General features: G+C 54.2%; 1 protein-coding gene across 1 annotated transcript; it reads left to right on the top strand.

The window, feature by feature from the left end:
- The first annotated feature begins 7,388 nt into the window (after positions 1-7,388).
- Positions 7,389-17,919, top strand: Pgf (placental growth factor). The gene is made up of 7 exons (XM_059279705.1): positions 7,389-7,770; positions 8,907-8,946; positions 13,004-13,200; positions 13,400-13,479; positions 15,328-15,357; positions 15,469-15,532; positions 17,101-17,919. Exons 1-6 carry the CDS (start codon positions 7,714-7,716, stop codon positions 15,518-15,520), a joined length of 456 nt encoding a protein of 151 aa, XP_059135688.1. The 5' UTR covers positions 7,389-7,713; the 3' UTR covers positions 15,521-15,532; positions 17,101-17,919.
- Positions 17,920-20,559: the final 2,640 nt, after the last annotated feature.

The following is a 20,559-nucleotide window of genomic DNA, read 5'->3' as shown; positions in this document are numbered from 1 at the left end:
AGGAGTCGGTTCTCTCCTTCCACCACGTGGGTCCTGAGGACCAAATTCAGGTGGTCAGACTTGGCAGCAAGGCCCTCTACCACCTGGGCCATCTTGAGGCACAGCATTTTCCACTTTGGCCATTTTGCTTGAGATCAATTTTTAAAAATTTATTTATTTATTTATTTATTTATTTATTTTTGGTTTTTTGAGACAGGGTTTCTCTCTGTAGCTTTGTGCCTTTCCTGGAACTCACTTGGTAGCCCAGGCTGGCCTCAAACTCACAGAGATCCGCCTAGCTCTGCCTCCCAAGTGCTGGGATTAAAGGTGTGTGCCACCACCGCCCGGCTATTTATTTTCTATGTATGGATGTTTTGCCTGCACGTATGTTTGTGAACCACATGTGTGCAATACCTGTGGAAGCCAGAAGAGACTGTAAGACCTCCTGGGATTGGAGTTAGATGGTTGTGAGCTACCATGTGGGTGCTAGGAATCCAACCCAAGTCCTCTGGGAGATTAGCCAATGCACTTAACGGAATCTTTCCAGTCCCCTTGAGATCAATTTTTTAAAATTATATTTTATTTATTTATCACATGTGTGTGCGTGCACACACTCGAGAGAGCACGTGTTTGGAGATCAGAGGGTAATTTTTGAGGGTCAGCCCTCTCCTGCTGTAGTGTGAGTCCTAGGGATTAAACTCAGGTCATCCAGCTTATCAGCAAGCACCTTTACCCACTGAACCCTCTTGCCAGCCCCCAATTTTTGGTCTGTTTTGTTTTGTTTTTTGATGGTTTGTTTTTCGAGACAGGGTTTCTCTGTGTAGCCCTGGCTGTCCTGGAACTGACTCTGTAGACCAGGCTAGCCTCTAACTCAGAGATCTGCCTGCCTCTGCCTCCCGAGTGCTTAGATTAAAGAATGGGCCACCACTGCCCAGGCTAAAAGGTTCTGTGTGCCAGTTACCTTGTTTTTCTTTGTCTGTTGTTGTTTTTGTTTTTGGTCTTTTTTGTTATTTTATCATCACTCCCACCCCACCCCCGTCCCTGAAGCTGAAGACCAAACCAAGGGCCTTGCTCTTGCTTACCACTAGGCTAAATCCCCCAGCCCTCGCCGTTTTCTGGGGGGAGGGTACAGAATTTCACTCTAGTTTAGAATGGCCTCAAACTCACTAGTCTGCTTCAGTCTCAGGAGTCCTGGGATTTCAGATGCGTCCAAGATAGAATCCTTAATTGACTCTGTCTATGAACCAGGGCTGGGTCTGTCTCCTTACCTATTCTGCCAAGCGAAGGGCCTAGTGGATGGGGTACCCTCCTTTCACCCCACTCTTCCACAGGTCCTTGCTCTATGGAGAGAGGTGCCTTCAACCCTTGACAGTAGAGGAAGAGCACAGAAACCCGGAGTCTGGCCAGCCTGGCCAGACTCGTCACCCACCAGGCTGCTGCTAGACCTTGGCGGGAAGAAGCCAGCTGGTCTCTGCCCTCCTACAGCGACGGTCACGACAGCTGAAGTTCCTAAGCTATGCCAGACCACGGCACTTTGTGATCAAGCTTCTGCTTTCTTAGTTAGGCCACACTGCCAGTGAGAGAGAGAGAGAGAAAGAGAGAGAGAGAGAGAGAGAGGGGTGAAAAGAGTTGTCCGAGTCTATACATCTTGCAAAGAGTAGGCTCTCGATCCCTACCTAAAACTGCCACCTTGCCTCTTGGCAGGACCCTGCCCTCCCCCTCATCCCTGCTGCTGCTGGCTGTGGTGGTGCCCTGCCCGAGTTTCCTCGCTTCTCTAAACCTCCGTTTCTGAAACGTACAGACAATAATTCTTCCCTGGAAGGTGGAGGAGGTTTCTACATACTGAGTGTGTAAAAACAGTGAGTGGCGGAGGAGCGCCATCACCCGCTAGCATCCTTCAGGCCCCCCAGCAGGGGAAGAGGGAGAGGAGAAAGAGGTGACCCGCTGTCCCCATCAGAAGACTGAGTTACAGAGTCTTCCAGCTGTCATCCATAGGCGGGACAGCAAACGCTCCCGGGCTCTCGGGTTCTCCTCAGGCTCCGTTCCACATCACAGCTGATTAGTTACAGATCCCGGCCGCTCCTCATGTATCACTGACAAGGCGGAGAAAGGGGTGATTGTTCCTCAGGGGTAAGGTCTCTGGGCCCCTCTCTCCTGAGTAGCTGAGAGCCAACGTGGGGATGAGAGAGGGCGGAAGAGGGAAGGAGAGAGGACAGACACAGGAAATGAGCATGCGGTGGGTCCCAGGCAGGTGGACAGACCAGCTGAGGGACCACACCCATGCACAGCAGACAGACGGGTCCCAGGCTCAGAAGAACCCAGAACGGGGTTAGCAGGAAAGGAGGGTCGCTCTGAGCATCAGCTCCAGAGCCTGTTTCCTCGACAGTAGCTTCCAGCTGTGGAGGGCCCCCTTCCTCCACCCCCCCCCCCCCAGCCTCACTGCTGGAGAGATACAGCTCAGCAGGTGCCTGGTCTCTGGGTCTCACCAGAGCTTTCCACATCTCTGGCTGGGATCCAAATGCCTTCCTTCAAAGCAACCAGGGTGGGCCGGTCTACCAGATCCCCAGCTTTCTGTAAAGCTGACTGTCAGGGCCAGAGCCTGGAAGGGTCTAGAAGGAGCCTGCCTCCAGAGACTATCTGGACACACAGTCCTGGAGTCACCTCCAGAGCCACCTCGTGCCCTTGCTGGTCCTTGACTTTGCTAGGCCCTCCACTAAAGCCCAGGGCCAGCCGTGCACACAGTCCGCCTCTGTCCCTCCTCTTTAGCACAGCTGAGACCAGCTGGCATTTCCACAAAGGACTTTACTAAACACCAAGGAAGAACAAAAGGAAAATAATTACAGAAAACACGAAAAACCCAGCCCCAGCTGCCAAGTTCCCAAAATACAGGGTACCATTCCTTTGGTGACAGCAGATCGCCCAGAGGCCCGGGACAAGGCCTCAGGCACTTCGCCTGGCTCTCCTTGTTCCCAGCCCTGTGGTGGGTGCCATCTTGCTTCCCACCCTGGGAACCCTTCGGTCACCCATGGGCTCATCTCTGGCCCCGCCCGAGTCCTCCCACTAGGCTTTGCGCTCTGGCTAAAGGCAGGAGCCTTGTCCCCTAGAAGCTATCAAGTCTGTGGTGACGGATACAAGACATGATTGTACAGTAATGGGAGATGGTTCTCCCACACTTGCTCCGGCTCCAGGGACATCTACCCACAGTGAAACGTCTTGAGTGCAGTGTAGGAGCAGAGCCCTTGGCAGACTGGGGACATCGTCCCTGTGGGAAGAGGAGGAGCCTTGGAGGGTTAGGTTGGTTCACACTGATTAAGCCCCTACTGTGTGCTCTACCACATACAAGAGACCGTATTTGCTCTTATGAGTCTTATGGTCTTTGAAGTAAGCAGATACGTAACAGGACAGTGATAGCACTGGTGTTGGTACCACTGTGGAGGGGCAATCCCGGTGCTGGGGTAACCTGGATGAGGGGAGCTATAGGGCGGTGCTTGGAACAGGCCTCAGGAAAAGGTTAGAGGTGGATGGCCAAGGGCAGGAGGACAAAGTGCTTTTCCCGGGGCGGTCATGACATCTCTCCAGAGGCAGGAGCTGAGCTGTTACTACAAGGAAAGAGAAGTCATAGCAGTGAAAGGTCCCCACGGCCGTGACATGGAGAAAGTTAGAACCAAGTGAGAGACAAGTCAAAGAGGAGTTTGTCTGAGACAGTGCCTCGCTGTGTAACCCAGGTGGCTTCAGCTTGCCATCCCCCTGCCTCAGCTTACCTAGTATTGGAATGAAAAGCCAGCACTACCAAGTCTAGATGAATCTGTCAAAAAGTGGCGATGGGATAGAGCTGACATTTCAGGGAAAGACGAGGGTGGGAGGGTGCGTGCTTGGGGAGCCGGGGGCTGACCTGTAGCGTGAGGAATCCATGCTGCCTCATCCCGAATGTTGACACACATTTGCCCAGCACCCTGGGAAGGTGAGCGCCTCAGACTAGGACCTTCCCTTCCCTACACACTGTCTCCAGCACCACCAGGACTAGGTAAGGGGTGGGAGTAATGAAAACTTACTTTAGGGGACTGTGGGCAGAATTCAGTGAGTTAAGGTGTTGAAAGCACCAGGTCTGCTTCTTGGCATGTGATAGGTGCTCAGTAAATATCAGTTCCCCCTTAAAACAACATCAAGGGGCCGTGTTGATGAGTTAGTTGCTAAGGGCTGAACTGGGGATGTGGCCTGTGCCATTCTCTTAGCAGGGGGATCTACTTAAAGGATCTCAAGGACAGTGGATCCAGGAGGGTGGATGGACTGGGTTGTGACGGACAGGACAGGTGTGTGTAGATGTATGCGCTTTAGTGTGTACAAATCCCTCTATCCATTTGCTCTTCTGCTCCTGCCAGAAGGTGGCTTCTTTATTTTCCCCTTGTCTTGTCTACGCTCTGAAAGACTCTGGGCTATAACTGTAGCATTTCTGTTTCTCTAATAAGAACCCAAAATTGAGTTCAAGACCATGCCCAAGAACTACCATCAGCAACACACACACACACACACACACACACACACACACACACGCACACGCACACACGCACCCACATACCCACACACGTGCGCGCACACACACACATACACGCACACGCACACGCACACATGGTGCCTTTTTAGCTCTCCACGATGCTATTCAGTAAGCACTGTCATCATCTCCACTTTGCAGGGGGGAGGAACGGATCTAGAAAATGAAAGCCGTGGTTTGAGGGTAGCTATGTGGCTGTCCAGAAGTAGGGCCACAGTCCACGGGAGCAGAGACACCAGTTCTCCCCCCCCTGAAGGGACTGAGGATCCTCGTGCTGTGGAGGTTTGGAGTCTTCCTGGTTTCTGCCACCTTACCCACTTCAGCAAATTTGTCTCAGAAACCAGAAAGCTGGATTTAGAAGGGGGTCTGAGGTTTAGGGACAAGAGATTGAGGGCACTTATGGGGAGTCGAGACATTACCCAAGGGGTTAAGTTCATGCAGGGATGAAGAGGAGTACTTCAGCACCCGCAGCCCTCTGCGGGAATGGAAATGTGGAGGGGTCATCTGTATTGGATCGCCAGCATTTGGGATAGGGCCTGTAGCACAAGAGGACTAAAGTAATACATGTCAGATGAAATAATTTGTGAACAAATGCATGCACACACAATGTACACAACCCTGTTCAAGCACAGTTACAGGCAAATATGCTCAATCCGTGAGTGCTCGAGATATTCGGTATAGATAAGCATATCCAACACAGATAATTAAGAATACACACCTGGAGGGCTGGAGAGATGGCTCAGCGGTTAAAAGAACTGGCTGCTCTTCCAGAGGTCCTGAGTTCAATTCCCAGCAACCACATGGTGGCTCACAACCATCTGTAATGAGATCTGGTGCCCTCTTCTGGCCTGCAGCCAAACATGCAGGCAGAACACTGTATACATAATAAATAAATAAATCTTAAAAAAACAAAAACAAAACAAAACAAAAAAAAACACCTGGGCCGGTGACACGCATCACCGGATAAGAGCGCTTGCCACCAAACCCGACAACCTGAGTTTGATCACAGGAACCTACACGGTGGAAGGAGAGAGTCAACACCAGGAGGTTGTTCTCTGACCACTCCCACCCACATGTGCACCATAGCAATGCACAGACACACACAAAATAAAATAAATACTAAAGGGTTAGGGTTAGTGCACAATACACGCTTGTGCACACATACATAAATCCATCTCGGAAGAGACACACTGAAACACCCATGGGAACACGAGATGCTGGGAGTGAGTGCATATCACAACTGTCCACAGCATCCTGCACCATGCTCTGGAGCCAGGAAGACAGTCTGTCTGCTCCACAATCCCAGCGTGTTGCAGCTCGTCAGAATGCTCTCTGCAGCCCCCGCTTAGCTGGCCGGTGACCGGCCCCTGGCTCCAGAGCCTGCCAGACAGAGAGGCAGCATCTCTGGCAGCCCCCCTTGTGGGTGGGCAGCAAGCCACAGATGCAGAGGTCACTGGGGGTGAGATCCAGGACTGCCCTGGCCTCCCTGCCTCTGAATGGAATGTGATCCCAAAGCCACCTCCCAGGCCCCTCTCCTCCCCCACAGCCACCCACCAACTTTTGACTGAACCCTGCCAGCCTTTCTGCAGTGCACAAGCTAGTCACAGAGGTTTGTTAGGGTGGCAGCGATGGGGAGCGATGGAAGAGCCAAGGAGGTTACCACAGAAGCACAGACGTGCATGATCACACCTTGATGCCCAGATATTCACACACACACATGGGACACACGTTGGCAGGTACACACTCACTATCCCATCAAAACACACACGCAGACACACTTTCAAACACCAAACATCTTCAGGGCCACAGCGCGCGCGCGCGCGCACACACACACACACACACACACACACACACACACACAATCATACAAGTACACAAAGATACGCAAAGTCCCAGACCTGTGACACACAGAGTAATATTTGGATGTTCAGTGGGTAACATATACACCCAGTTCCATAGTTACACTCAAACGCCCGTGAAGACACCACCTCTTTTCAGTACATCCCTGCTCTTCTAGAACATGCCCTCCTCTGCTTGGGCTCAGGAGGTGGTACTAAGCTAACTCAGTCCCTACCTCTAGTAGGTTGGCCTGGCCTGACAGGAGGAAGTGGTGTCCTGGACCTAGGTCTAGCCAGGTGCCCTGGGGTGTTTCCTGTGTGCTGCCCACAGCTGGGCCGCCCTGTGCCTGCCTGTGTTCAGGTAGTCAGTGGAATAGAGAAGGACGGTTCTGGAGGCACGTAGCTTGCTTGCTTTCTCTGCCAGAGCCCTGTCCACGCAGGCAGATGCCCGCGGGCACACACACACACTTTCCTAGTGTGAATATGAACATTGTTCAGCATCCGCAGGTGGAGCCCTCTCATGGGATCAGGTTCTTAGTCTATAAAATGGGCTTAGTAATCCTTTCTTCACCACCACCACCACCACCCCGGGGTTGTAGGCATGGCATGTAGTGGCCATAGAGGGCCACAGCGAGATGCTGCCTTCTTAAGGCTGTGATCCCTGCAGAAGTCACTAAAGTACCCAGCCATCTCCATGGCAGACGTTGGACGTCAGCACCTGAAGGTTCCCAACGAAGGTGGCACCAGAAGAGCCAGGTGCAACCCTGGCCGTCGCTGCGGGCTGATCCCGGAGCGAGCTAGCGCCAGGCTCGGAGGGGCCGGGTGGGTGATCTGCGCCGGCAGCGCCTCTTCCGCGCCCTGCGGGGTCACGCGCACTCAGGTCTCACCGCCAACCCGCTCTCAGCGCTCGGGGCCGCTCCTGGGGCCTCGGGGCCCGGTGGGCGGGGCAGGCTGCAGCCACGCCCCATGCACAGCCTTGAAAACCAGCGGCCGACTAGCTTCAGTTCATAGGGGAGCTGCAGCCTGAGCAGGAAACTGCATCTTCAGACTTCTGCTCAGCCACGAGAGGAGCTAGGGTCACCGGACGCCCAGGACCCTTTCACATCGATCCATCTCGCGGGGTCAACTCCCGACCAGTTTCCTCAGCCACAGCCTTACCTGTGAGCTCGGACTTCCCCGGCTTCCAGCGGATGCTCAAACTGACGGCAGAGACCCAGGACTGCAGTGAGTGGGACACCCAACCCCTTACTCAGCTCTCCTCCGGTATCAGCGTCTCCCCCAAGGGGACGAGCATGGTGATTGCGCCTTGAAGAACCCTGGCTCTGGACGTCTGAAAAGGTGCTGGCCATGAAGCTGTTCACTTGCTTCTTGCAAGTCCTGGCTGGGTTGGCTGTGCATTCCCAGGTAAGGACCTGGCCTGGCTTCTCTTGACCTTCTCATCCCAGCCATAGCAACGGGGGCTACGGTCTGAAATTACAGACCCACTTTAGAGAGCAGCTCCTGCTGGGATGCCCACATATTACCCAGGGACTGGTCTGGACCTCAGGGAGGAGACCTCTGGCTGGGCAGTCCCCAAATCCTAGGGGCTGTCTTGATGGGGGAAGGGAAGCCACAGGGAATGAGGAAGGTTTCCTGTCTGGCCCCTGGAGCCCAAGTGGCTTTGCTAAAAGCATCTGTCCACTAATCCCAGTCAGTTCCCTGGCCTTGTGGTCAGGGTTGAGGCCCCATGACCAACCAGGCGCCCCCAGGACCTCTGACCTGGCCAGAGAAGCTTGTGGTGGGGAGCTGAGGCCCTTCCCCCGCCAGTTCTCCAGTTGAGCAGGGGGATCTTGGGTGGGCTTCAGATAGGACAAGGGATCCTGCCATGCCCTTTCCTCCTGGTGGGTGGTTGAAGGTCCTGAGTGCAGGGCCTGGGGAAGTGAGCAGGGCCCTTTTCCCAGGAGCTGGGTGAGTCTGGCTGGGAGCCAGATTGGGCAGCAAAATCCTGACAAAGCCAATGCATTCCCTTCCTGCTACACTGCCCCTGCACTGCCCGCTGCCCCGGGAGTCCTCAGCCCCGGCCCAGCAGTGGATGGGTTGTGCAGTCCCGTGCTGAGCAGCCCGGCCATCAGCCTCTCTCTGCAGTGTTAACCAGAGGTATAACGTTACTGGCAGGCAGCACCAGCTCATGGCGCCGCCTGCTCCAGCCCCTGAGTTCCCACCAGCTGATCACCTCCCCCTGGGCTCTGGCACCCAGCCAAGGCGGGCTGTAGAAGGCCCAGCAGGGCTGGCCTGGGGGCTGGGTAGAAGAGAGACCCCACAGGATTAGAAGCACTTTGGAACACGAGAAGCCTCCCCGAACCTCTAGCCTCCTACCCTTTTCCAAATGAGGAGACTGAGGCCAGAGAGTCAGGTGGGCTTTAGCGGCCCAAAACAAGAGGCAGTTTGGAGACAGGGCAGAGTGTGTGCAGGCGACGGGGAGGAGCTCAGGGTGGACTCAAAGAGAAGAGCCCCCAAGGAGATGCTCCTTCCTCACAGCTGCACCTTTGTGTCCATTGCAGGGGACCCTGTCTGCTGGGAACAGCTCAACAGAAGTGGAAGGTAAGCCAGCCAGGCCAGCGATGCAAGCCGAGAGCCCCTCTCTTCTTTCCTAACGAGCCCCAGCAGAGAAGGGATCGGTCTGCAGGGTGGGAGCAGGCCAGTAGTAAGCTGGGGAGGTTCTGCAAGCTAGACATGTTGGCTGAAGGCCGAGAGAGTCTACCTCTCGTGACCCAGCAACCTAGAGAGGTGCGGTCATGAGTTAGGGTCACCTCACCAAGCACACAGAAAGCAGGCCAGGAAAGCCAGGGTTCATCCAGCTGGCTCAGAGCCTCTGCCCAGCATGCCGTAAGGGTGCAGATGGAGTCTTAGTGGACGGGATTGGCGCTGAGTGCCAGAGGCCAGACTGGAGTTTGGGAGCTGGATGTAGTAGGCACTCAGTCAAGGGGCTTGGTCGGGACGCAGAGTCCTCCCCAGCATCCCAACCCTGGTGGAGCCCTGCAGCTCTGACCAGGCCTTTCCATTGATTACAAAGAGGCGGGCTGTGGCACACCCTCCCTGGCCCTTTCACTCTCTGCCCTGGCTTGTGTCAAGACATAATCTTCAAAGGGCAGTAGGACCTTTGCCAAAGAGACGGACATGCAGAAGGCAGGGAGCTCACGCCAGGTCCTTCCTCCTTCTCCCTTCCTGCCTCTCTGAGACACGGAGGATGGGCCACAGGCCATTGCTGAGGCTTCCAACAGCACCATGGGAGAAGGGATGTACTTGTAGGGATGTCCTTGCTTACACAGATAATAGCTGAATTGCTGTCTTGGGCTGGGAACACCCTCTGCTGGCCTGCCCGCTTGTCCTATTCACCAGCCCCTTGGGAGCGCCCTGAGCCCTGCCTATCCCTGCTCTCACACCTGAAGCCCCGACCACTGAATGAGTGAGAGAGGTAGCTGCCTCAACTCCATGGACTTGCCCATTTTCTGAGCTCTCTGGAGTTGGCACAGTATCATGCACTCTAGGGTTTGAGCAGGGAGGCATCTCTCATCCCAAGATCATATCCCTTATTGATGATTTTAGTATGTAGATCAGGCACCAGCTTCCAAAGATGTCTTGGCCTCTGTTTCCTCATCTGCGAAATGGGAGAGTTAGATAAGTACTTGATATCAAAGACTCTTTTCCCAAGGCTGTTAAGATTCTGAGTCCTTGGAGGAGACGTGAGTGTATATACTTCCGAGGATCCTGATGAGAAGCCTTGGAGGTGTAGATTCAGAGTGTAGGCCAGCTCACCCATAATCCTAACAAGCAAGGGGCCTGCATTGTGGCCAAGGAAACACCAGCTGCTAAAATATGACTTTACCATCCCCTCCCACTAACGCCAGAGTCAGAGGCAGCACGTTTAGCCGTGGGCACTGATTTTCACCACTGTTCTTCCGGGTCCCAGGGATGGGCATGTCCTGTTACTTGGCCTGACCGTAGGCTGGGAAGTAGGAAGGTAGCAGAGTTTCACAGATGAAGAACCTGAGGCTTGGAGAGGCCCCAGGGGTCAGCCAAAGCTCTAGGTACTCTTCAGTGTAGCGGACAGTGCCAGCATGCCCAGCCTCAGGCCTCCCAACTGCACAGGAGCCAAACAGTCCTAAGTAGAGTGTCCCTGGTGGCAGGCTGGCTGGGTGCCTGGCCAGTGAGGAGGATCCAGCTAGGCTCCAGCTGGTGGCCAGTGGCTGCTGCAGGGATCTTTCCAGAAGCTTGCTATCCGGACTAAACAGTGTTCTTCTTGGAGTTCTTCCATTCTGGGTAGCATGTCCCTAGGGACAGACGGCTGCTCACTCACAGGGTTGGACAGGTAGCTGAGGAGCCCATTCTGGCCCCAAAAGAGGCTCTCAGAGGAGGGCCCAGGGCTGGCGGGAGCAGCCTCCCAGGCTTCTCATTAGCCACTTCCTACCCAGAACAGGTTTGGGGTTAGTGGAGGTGCTCTTCAGAGCGGTGGAGCACAACTCTTTCCTGAGAGGCACACCACGCATCTGGGAGCAACAGGACTCTGTGCTTTCTCGGCCCGCCTCTCACCAGGCCTTTGTGCTTCCTGCACACCCAGACAGGGGACCTCCAGGGATGAACCTTCCTGTTTCTTAGAGCTTCCAGGTAAACCAGGCCTCAGCTCAGCTCTCTCTTGGCCTTTCTAGGCCACTAACAGGTCTCGGGATTTGGGGGTCCTGGAACCCAACATGTTTACACGACAGGATGCAGGATAGGCATTTGGGTGAGTGGCGGGAGGGGGCTCGGCCCCCTGGGCTGCTGTCCCGCCCTGGTGACTGAGTTTTTTTAGTGCAGCTGACTGCTTCTCTCCCTTATTTACGTTTCCACGGCAGAGCTTAAATGTTCGTCGTGGCGTGGTGCTCAAGAGGGCTTCAGACTCAACACTCAGTTCACGAGGCTGGTGGAAGGGAGGTGGCCCCTGACCCACGTTGCAGGCTCTGCTTGGACTCAGGGGCTGCCTGGGAAGAGAGAGAGGCCTTGTTTCCCTAATTGGGTTCAAGAAGAGTGTCCAGTAGCCTGGAAAAGTAGAGTCAGAGGGTCCCCACATCCCCCTCCAGCCCCTGGTCTAGCCCAACCAAGTGCCTTCAAAACAGAGCAGTATAGGATGGAACACCAGACGCCTAGATAAGTACGGTTTATTGCCTCGGTGGCTGCCCGGCCAGCTCCACGTGGACGCACCGCCTCTTGGGTATTTTCCACCAGCTTGCAGCCTTCCCGAGGGCCTCTGCTATGTCTGAAGTTTATTTTTCTTCTGAGATTACCCGGAGCCACATAACCTCACAGGATCTGTGGGATGGACTTCGGCCCCCCTCTGTCTCCTAGGAAGGACCATAGAAGTGGGGGTCTGCTGGGAGAGGCCACTGTTAAGGCCAACTTGTAGGTGACCCAGGTCCCAAATCTCCCATGAGCTGAGGATGGTCATCAGACGTGGAACGGGCTGATCCAGGCCTGGTCTCAAGGCTGACCAGGGCTGCGCTCCTAGGCACTGAATCCAGACAGTCTGTCAGGGCATATGTGACCTTAGCAACCATCTATTCCCAGGCTGCTTCTCTCTCCCAAGCGCAGGAAACCGATATACCTGGAATGGCTAAGTGACCTCCCCAAGGTCATACAGCCAGTATAAGGGACTGCAGCCAGATGGCCTGGCTTTGGCTGCTCCCTGAGCGCTTGCGTTGGAGCCCTGGTACCAGGCTACCCCTGGAAGGAACAGCATCTTTGGAGGGATTCCAGATCAGTCCCCCAGAGATACCACCACCACCACCAGGACATCACAGGGGTCAGGGGAATGTTCCTGGTAATCCTCCGTGAACTGTCACCTCATCAGTCAGGAATCACTTAGCCTGTGTTTACTGGGGGTCAGCTCCCAGAGTCTCATTTTGGCTCCAGTGGAGATAAGACCACTAGTGATGGTGGGGAGGATGTGAGCCGGGGACCCAGGCTATGCTCCAGAGAAGAGCATCGCTCCTGGTAGGATGAATGGAGAAGGCTTCAGGGAGGAGTGGGGGCTGGGGACAGGCGCATGGTTGCCCTTGGACCACTCAGGGCAAGATTCAAAGCTACTGATATGCCCTAGCTCCTCTAAAGGGTGGTGGGATCACATAGACAGGAGGCTGGAGCGCATAGCTAGGCATGCTCTTGGCTGCAGAGGAGTGATATCAAGTGGGACAGGACATGAGGAAGCTATAGTCGGGTTGGGGCAGAGGGCGAGGGAAGGCTAGCCCTTCCTGGTAGGAGAACTGTTTTCAGCAAGTTCCTCAAGGAAGCACTAGGTCAGGCTAGAGAAAGACCCAGAAGCTTGAGGAGTGGCCAGGGCATAGTCTTCAAAGCTTCAAGGAAGCTTGGAACCAGAGAGAAAAACAGAATGATAACTTGGGACCTTGGGAGATTCCTCTCCATTGGAATTTGAGCCCCCCAAAACTAAGAGGCCAGCAGACACCCCAGAGTGATGGCAGCAATAGTCCAGAGCTGAGGGACCCCACATAGGCCCAGGGGCTTCATGGAAGAGGTGAACTCCATGTGAACTGAACCCAGGAGCTGAATCTGGGACATCAAGAAGCAGGTCCCTGCTGACCGGACCTGGCCTTCTGTCTCCCCATAGTGGTGCCTTTCAATGAAGTATGGGGACGCAGCTACTGCCGGCCAATGGAGAAACTGGTGGAAATTGTGGATGAGTACCCTGATGAGGTGGCACACATGTTCAGCCCATCCTGTGTCCCCCTGAATCGCTGTACTGGCTGCTGTGGGGATGAGAGTCTACACTGTGTGCCGCTGAAGACAGCCAACGTCACCATGCAGGTAGGGAGGCTCTCCCCCACCTGTCACCACCTGCCATAGCCCACAGAATCTCTAGAAATTACCCAGAGAGGGACAGAGAACCAACCTCCCAAGCCAGAGTCCATTACTCCCAGCACAGAGTCCATCCTCTTGAGTCTCCATCTAGGCTCTGAACCCCTCACTGGCTCCTTACCGGTCATCAACTTTTTACTCCCCACAGATCTTGAAGATCCCGGCCATCGGGGACCAGCATTCCTACGTGGAGATGACGTTCTCTCAGGATGTGCTCTGTGAATGCAGGTAGGTCCTGGGTGGGCAGCAGGGACAGACTGTGCACTTAGCAAATCCTAAGCCTCGGCACATCTTCACAAGGCCCCTTGGGGCAGAAGCGGGGACAGCCACCCTGCCACAAGCTGCATTTGCTTCCCTAAGCAAGTGATCCTCGGGAGATGCTTTTCCATTTTCTACGCCCTACCAGCCCACTTGGCCTGAGGAGCTGGCCTCAGCAGCTGGGGTACAGCTGCTAAGGGAAGGCTGAGTCTCTCCTAGACGGGCAGGACTAGACTGTGCATGTCACATCTCCACCCTCTGAGATGAGCAGCACCTGCCACAGGCCTCGGGAATTGGTGCATAGAGGCAAATTCATCACAAGCCCTTATTTGACTCTGGACCAGGCTGCCTGCTCACGAGAGGGAGCAGGCTGTGCAGAGAGGAGGGTAGACTGAAACCCTCGCAGAAGGGAAGGGACAAGAAAAAGGAGGTACAGTGGTGTCTTTAGAGTTGCGGCACACTGCTAACTGTCCCCAGGGAGCTCTGACCAACGCTCAGCCTTGCTATATGTCCCCCCAGGTTCTTGGAACATTTGTTACTGGGAACAGCTGCCTGCCATGCTGTCTAGGTTCAGGAGGGATGAGATAGGTTTGATGCTGCTCTTTGTCGTGGACAAGGGCACCAGACTAGGGGTTTGGGGCCCAGTCTGGAGCTGAAGGAAGGGGCGGATAACTATCTTTTATGCATGTTTATTCAGTGCCCACTGCGTGCCACACACTGGCCTAGGTGCTTGGGATAGGGCGGTGAGCAAGATAGACGAGGTGCGTGCCCCGTGGCCACCTCATCCTCATGGCATGGATGAGGAAAGCCAGGCTCCGTGCAGTTCTGTGCCTTGCTCAGCTAGTGAGCGTGGAAGAGGGATCAAGGTGTGACTGCATCCTCTCACTCCTGCGACTGCATTTTTCCTGCTGCCTTTCTTGGCAGTTACCACGTTCTCCACAGCCCCAGTGCTAGCCACGTGGCCTGGCCTTGCCCAGTGCCCGGGACTCTAGCTGCCCACTTTGAATCTGAGCCCTGGCTCCGGGCCCTCTTCACTATGCCAGTATTGGGGGCCTTAACTCAACCTGTTCACCTGCAGCGAGGTAACAATAGCTCCGTCGTAACCCCCGCCCCCCAACTCCGCACGGTCTCTATCACGTTTGCCCGCCCAGCCACTCTTAGGGCAAGGTGTGACTGGGAAAAGTGGGACTGCACTCAGGACCCCTGCTGCCCCTCCGGTCCGCAACACTGTTCCTGGGAAATACTGAAGCCATCCTCTTCCATCAGGCCAGGCAACAGGGACACCTTTCTTCTCACTTCTGGGCCAACAGCCACGGCCCCAGAAGGCAGAGCTGGGACATGCCTGGTGACTGTGAAGCAGGATCCCTGCTGTTGCCACGGTGGGGCGGGGGTTGAGCCCAGCCGGGCAGCCTTAGCTGGTGGCCACCATTGCCCTGTCCTCCACAGTCCTGTCCATCATTTACTTTCCTTGAGAGAACTCCCACAATGCACCCTGGAAGGAAGCGGGGAAAGTGAACAGAGAAAGTAGAATAGCAGAGAACAGATCCCAGATTTGATGCCAAGAGGCGAGGGCGGGCAGAAACATGTGATGAAGAGCCCCCAGGGGGAACTCCGACCTCTCTGGAGGTTGCCAGGACCTAGGTAGGGCAGGAGCCCAAGTCCTAGGGGCCTCTACCATAGCTTCTTCACCAGCTCCGTGCTGCCCCCTAGTGGTGCTGGTGCCACGGCGTTACCAGGACTTAGGAACTCTATGGGAAGTGGGGAGGTAGCAGGAAGCGCCCACTCACTCTTCTCTCCTGCACCTCTCTGTTTCTCTAGGCCTATCCAGGAGAAGACAAAGTCAGAAAGGTAAGCGGACTGTCTGGGGCTCGGGGCGATTGTGGGGCCCGCCAGCCCCTGCCCTAGCTGAGGAGCTGAGGAGCCCCAGCTACGTTGTGCTGATGTTTTCGCTTGTTGCAGGAGGAAAATCAAGGGGAAGAGGAAGAAAGAGAAGCAGAAACCCACAGACTGAGGGACCCCACCTGTGAGTGTGCTGGGGGCCACGGGGCTGGCAAAAAGGCTGGGCCTAAGGGGCGGGGGCTGCCCTGGCAGCAAGGTTCAATGGTCAGGGAGGGGCGAGGTAAAGCTGGGATGAGATCTTGGGGTGAGAACAGGGAATGCATGTCTTTTAAGGTCCAACGTGCATCGGGGGACCTTAGTTCTTGTCCCTTATCTATGCGTGGCCTTAAACAAATCACTTTCCTTGTAAACTGATGGGGCTGGCATCACAGCAAGCGTTGGGCTATTCTGCAGGCATCTGCCAAGCACTGCTGTGTGCCAGACACCGGGGTGACAGCCACATTTCCTGGTCTTCCCGTGTTTACCTTTTGCTACACAGCTGGCCCCTTCCGGGCAGCCCTAGGGAAGGTGTAGAATCCCCAACCCCCGTCCCGCCTCAGCTTCCCTGGCCAGTGTCTCTGTATTTGGGTCCTGTCCTTCCTCTCTCCTCGCGGTTCCTTACCCATCATGCTTCACGCCCGGGGGCAGCAGGCTGGAGTCCCAGGCTACAGTGTAGGTAGAAGAGGAGGATCAGCGAAGGGACACCCCCACCTGGCAGCCAAGTTAGTGGGAGTTACACACACACACACACACACACACACACACACACACCCCGAGTGCCATCGTGCCATTTCTCAGATACGGGTGTTGGGGGTCTCTCGTTCAAGTATTTCCCAAAAGAATTTCAAAAGCTCATGCGCCTCTTGCTTAATTTCAGCTTGGTCATGAACATTTGCAGGGAGGAGGATTGTTTTCGACAGGATGCTATGTAGCCCAAGTTGGCTTTAAACTTCCAGCAATCCTCCTGTCTCAGCCTCCCAAATGCTGGGAGTACAGACATGTGCACTGTAAATGTTTTCCCTCCTTGTAAAAATCATATTAAGGAACAGTTGGGTTTGGAGTACCTGTCCTTCTTTAAGGACAGGAAAGGGCTACAGTAACTGGGACAGTACGTCTCAGGTACTTCCTCACACAGAGTTAGCGCGGGATATCCCAGAAGGCTGGAAACTGATTTCTTCAAAAAAAAAAAAAAAAAACCTATTTGGAGAGTGAGGACGTAGCGCAGTGGTAGGGAGCTTGTCTATCATGTGTAAGGCCCTGAGTTCGATCTCCAGGGCCACAAAACATATAGTAAAATAATACAAATAATGAAACCACTGTCACCCGCTCTCGGTCTTTGGGAACGTTTGTCTGAAGATCGGTGTCTTGGGGTAACCAGAGAGACATGGTTACGTGATTCCAGATTGGCTTCAAATGTCTCTGTCACTGAACAGTTGGGTGATCTTAGGCAAGCTTCCTAAACTCACTGAACCTCAGCTCCTCATTTGTGAGCGAGGAACATCCTTGTGGGGTGTTGTGAAGCGTGAATGAGCACTTGGCACAAAGCCTGAGCAGGTACTTGGCAAAGGAGGTAGCAGCTTGCTGGGCCGGGTGTGAGCAGGGTTCCCAGGGTGCTGCTCCTCATCCTCTGCGTCCACCCTCCTCTGTAGGAGGGGACCTTGTCCTCCACAGTGTCCTGATCTCCCTGACTTGTCCGTGTCTGGTCTCTGGCAGGTACGGTGATGCTGTTCCCTGGAGGTAACCAGCCCCTCAGAGGAGAAACCCCACACCCAGCTCATATATTTATTACCGCCACCCTCTCAGATCCTTCCCTGCTGGTACCTACCCTCTATTTATTAGCCAACTCGTCCCTGCTGAATGACTTGCTCCCTCCAAGATAAGGGGCATGGAAGGACAGGACCCTCAGGAATTCAGTGCCTTAAACAGAACGTGAGAGAAAGGAAGAAGCCAGCCACGATTCCGTGGGAGCTTCGGCTTGGGAAGAAGCAAGACATGGACATAGCCTTTCCAGGGGCAAGCCAGGCCCCTGAGGCTCTGGGTCTCCAGGGAACTGGAGAAGGAAAGAGAAGGCCCAGTACCTACCCTGGTTCCCGGCTCCACCCAGACAGCAGCTCTGGCCCTGGCTGCATTGAAGACACGTAGAGGGGACCCAGCCATGTCCTCTTGCTGCTGGAATCAACTGTTTACCCTGGAGACCAGGACAAGACATTCGGCTCTGGAGAACAGAGCTTGCCTGTGGGCTTTGCCTTTCAGCCTAGAAGTTCGCTCTTCATCCTTTGCAAAGCACCGCCACCCTGCCCCCTATCTGGGACACAGGCGGAGTGGCCTGGGGCCGAACAGAGGGCAGGCTGGATAACAGCCCAATAGATTGGTGGATTTTTCACAGCTGCAAGCCAGGGGCATGTGTCCTAGTGGTACGGCTACGGAAAGCGAGCAGATTCCTGGAGGGCCCTTGCAGCCCACCAATCGTCTCTGCCGGGACTGTCTAACTGCCAAGCCAGATTCTCTTGAATAAAGCATTCTAGTCTGGAACCAACCTGCTTAGGATGTGTGTCTTCCCGAGCAGTGGGGGAAGCAGTGTGGGGGGGGCCCGGGCAGATAAGGGAGGGTGTGGGAGAGGTGAAGAGCGTGATCGTAGATCCAAGCCTCACTTCCTCACCTCAAAGAGCCTTCCCAGGCTGTGAGGGGCCATGTCACAATAGGTGAGGTGACATCCTATATGTTTCCCCTTGGACAGCTGGGGAAACTGAGGCCTGAGAAGGCAGAATGAATGACGCAGAGGCAAAAGAGGACTGGGCTGAGAGTCAGAGGCCAGCCTTATCCCAGACTTGCGAGGAGGCACTGAGTTTCCCTGCGTTCACTCTTGGCTAGACCTCTCCAGCTTTGACACGTGTTAAAGGAGCCCTTCTATTGTCTCAGTGGCCCTGGACGGTCTTCAGAGACTGTCCCTATATAGATTATGTCAGGGCTGCCCCTGGGATCCATCCAGTCCCAAAGATATAGCCTCACCTCTAAAAGTAGGGGAGAGGTCTGGCTCCAGCCTCCTCTAAGCCCCATTTTCCCACCCTACACCCAGCCTGGAGCACACATTCTGGATAGCCTATAAGTGGGTCTCCCAGGGCCCTCAGGCCTCAGGAGGGTCATCCTGTCCTAGGCTTGCTGAAGCACAACGTCCCTTCACTCACTATTTGGGCCCTGGATGCCTGGATCAGCTGCCAACTTCTTCCTCCTCACCTCTCAACTTCCCTCACTTCCCCCCCCCCCCCCAAAAGATTGTATTTCTTGCCGGGCGGTGATGGCGCACGCCTTTAATCCCAGCACTCGGGAGGCAGAGCCAAGTGAATCTCTGTGAGTCCGAGGCCAGCCTGGGCTACAGAGCGAGATCCAGGACAGGCACCAAAACTACACAGAGAAACCCTGTCTTAAAAAAACCCAAAGATTGTGTTTCTTCTTTGAGTCCAAAACACTTTCTAAGAGACACCCTGACACGTGAGGTGTTGTGAGTACCTTTTTATGCTGTGTGTGCTGGTTGAAGAGTCCTACTTTATCTCTTGAGGTAAAACACACAGGGGCTCAGGGGGCAGAAAGGGGCCTGCCTATAGGCCAGTGGTTCTCTACCTTCCTAATACCGAGACCCTTGAATACAGCGCCTTGTGTGGTGGTGACCCACAACCATAAAATTATTTTCGTTGCTACTTCATAACTGTCATTTTGCTACTGAGAGATGTCTCAGTTCCTAAGACCATGGGCAATATGTATTTTTTGATGGTCGCGACCCACAGGTTGAGAACCGCTGCTATAGGCTTTGTTTGAAGGTCACGATGGTGAGCAGGGCAGAGGGGCCTCTGTGTAGGCAGCTGCCTTCCAGCCCGGAGCCCTGGAGGACGGTCCGGCAGTCCGGGCAGCATGTGTTCCTGGCTAGGGATCAGAGAGGGTGTGGGCTGGCCCCAGGGGACTCAGCTAAAGAAATGACTTTCTTGCTTCTCTCTTCATCTGCAGCTGTTGGAAGACATTGTCACTGGCTATGTTCTCTGAAGAAAGCGCCCCTCCCTCGCTCAGGCCTCTGGCCGGACCCTGAGGACCCCAACCCCACCCTGTAGCATCTCCAAGGCTTTCAGCTCCCACTCAGGCCAGCAACCTCTGCAGTAACCTAGACAGAGACCAGGACAGTTCCGGGGTCAGAAGAAGAAAGCCTTGTCCTTGGCCAGGGTGTTCACTGCAGGAACAGCCAGGAAAGGAACATCATGGAGGGTGCATTTGACCAAACGGCTGATCCTTTCAGGTCATCTGGGTCCTCAGGGACCTGTGTAATGGGCTTGTCACTCATTGGTGGAACATCCCTCAGTCAGGTTCTGAGGAGCTGTAGGGAGTGGAGCACACATGCCCTTTGCCCTGGCCTCTCCTTCCACAGAGAGCTGTGTGTTAGAGGTTGTAGGGTGTCATTTCAATCGCTCAAATTGATGACTGGACTCAGGCTGAGGAAAAGAGGCTCTTGAGCACCCCAAATTCTAAAACAAGGAACAATTTGGGGCTGGACCGGAAACACTTGCCTAATAAATTCATTAAAAGATAACTTGAGGGGAGGGGGTGAGTTGGTTCCGTGGTTAAGAGCACAGGCCGTTCTCCCAGAGGACCTGGGTTTGATTCCCAGCAACCACACGTGACAAGTCACAACCATCTGTTCTGAAGTTCCAGGGAATCTGACACCCTCTTTCTGGTCTTTTCAGGGACCAGGCATCTATGTGGTACACAAACATATACACAGGCAAAACACTAAACACATTAGATAGATAGATAGATAGATAGATAGATAGATAGATAGATAGACAGACAGACAGACAGATGATAGATGATAGATAGATAGATAGATAGATAGATAGATAGATAGATAGATAGACAGATGATAGATAGATAGATAAATAGATAGATAATAGATGATAGATAGATAGATAGATAGATAGATAGATAGATAGATAGATAGATAGATGCATGGATTATGTATAGATAGATAAATAGACAGATGATAGATAATAGATAGATAGATAGATAGATAGATAGATAGATAGATAGATAGATGAGCCAGGCGGTGGTGGCGTATGCTTTTAATCCCAGCACTCAGGAGGCAGAGGCAGGTGGATCTCTGTTAGTTCGAGGCCAGCCTGGACTACAGAG

This window comes from Peromyscus eremicus, chromosome 14 (assembly GCF_949786415.1).
Source record: "Peromyscus eremicus chromosome 14, PerEre_H2_v1, whole genome shotgun sequence".
Classification (NCBI taxonomy): Eukaryota; Metazoa; Chordata; class Mammalia; order Rodentia; family Cricetidae; genus Peromyscus; species Peromyscus eremicus.
Note: the sequence above shows the minus strand (reverse complement) of the source record. Positions and strands in the feature narration are given on the sequence as shown.

Excerpts from the sequence above, each read along its gene's own strand:
- Pgf (XM_059279705.1), top strand. The coding sequence starts at position 7,714 with ATGAAGCTGTTCACTTGCTTCTTGCAAGTCCTGGCTGGGTTGGCTGTG. Across the intron at positions 7,771-8,906 it reads GGTTGGCTGTGCATTCCCAG|GGGACCCTGTCTGCTGGGAA; the intron begins GTAAGGACCTGG and ends TGTCCATTGCAG. Across the intron at positions 15,358-15,468 it reads GAGAAGACAAAGTCAGAAAG|GAGGAAAATCAAGGGGAAGA; the intron begins GTAAGCGGACTG and ends CGCTTGTTGCAG.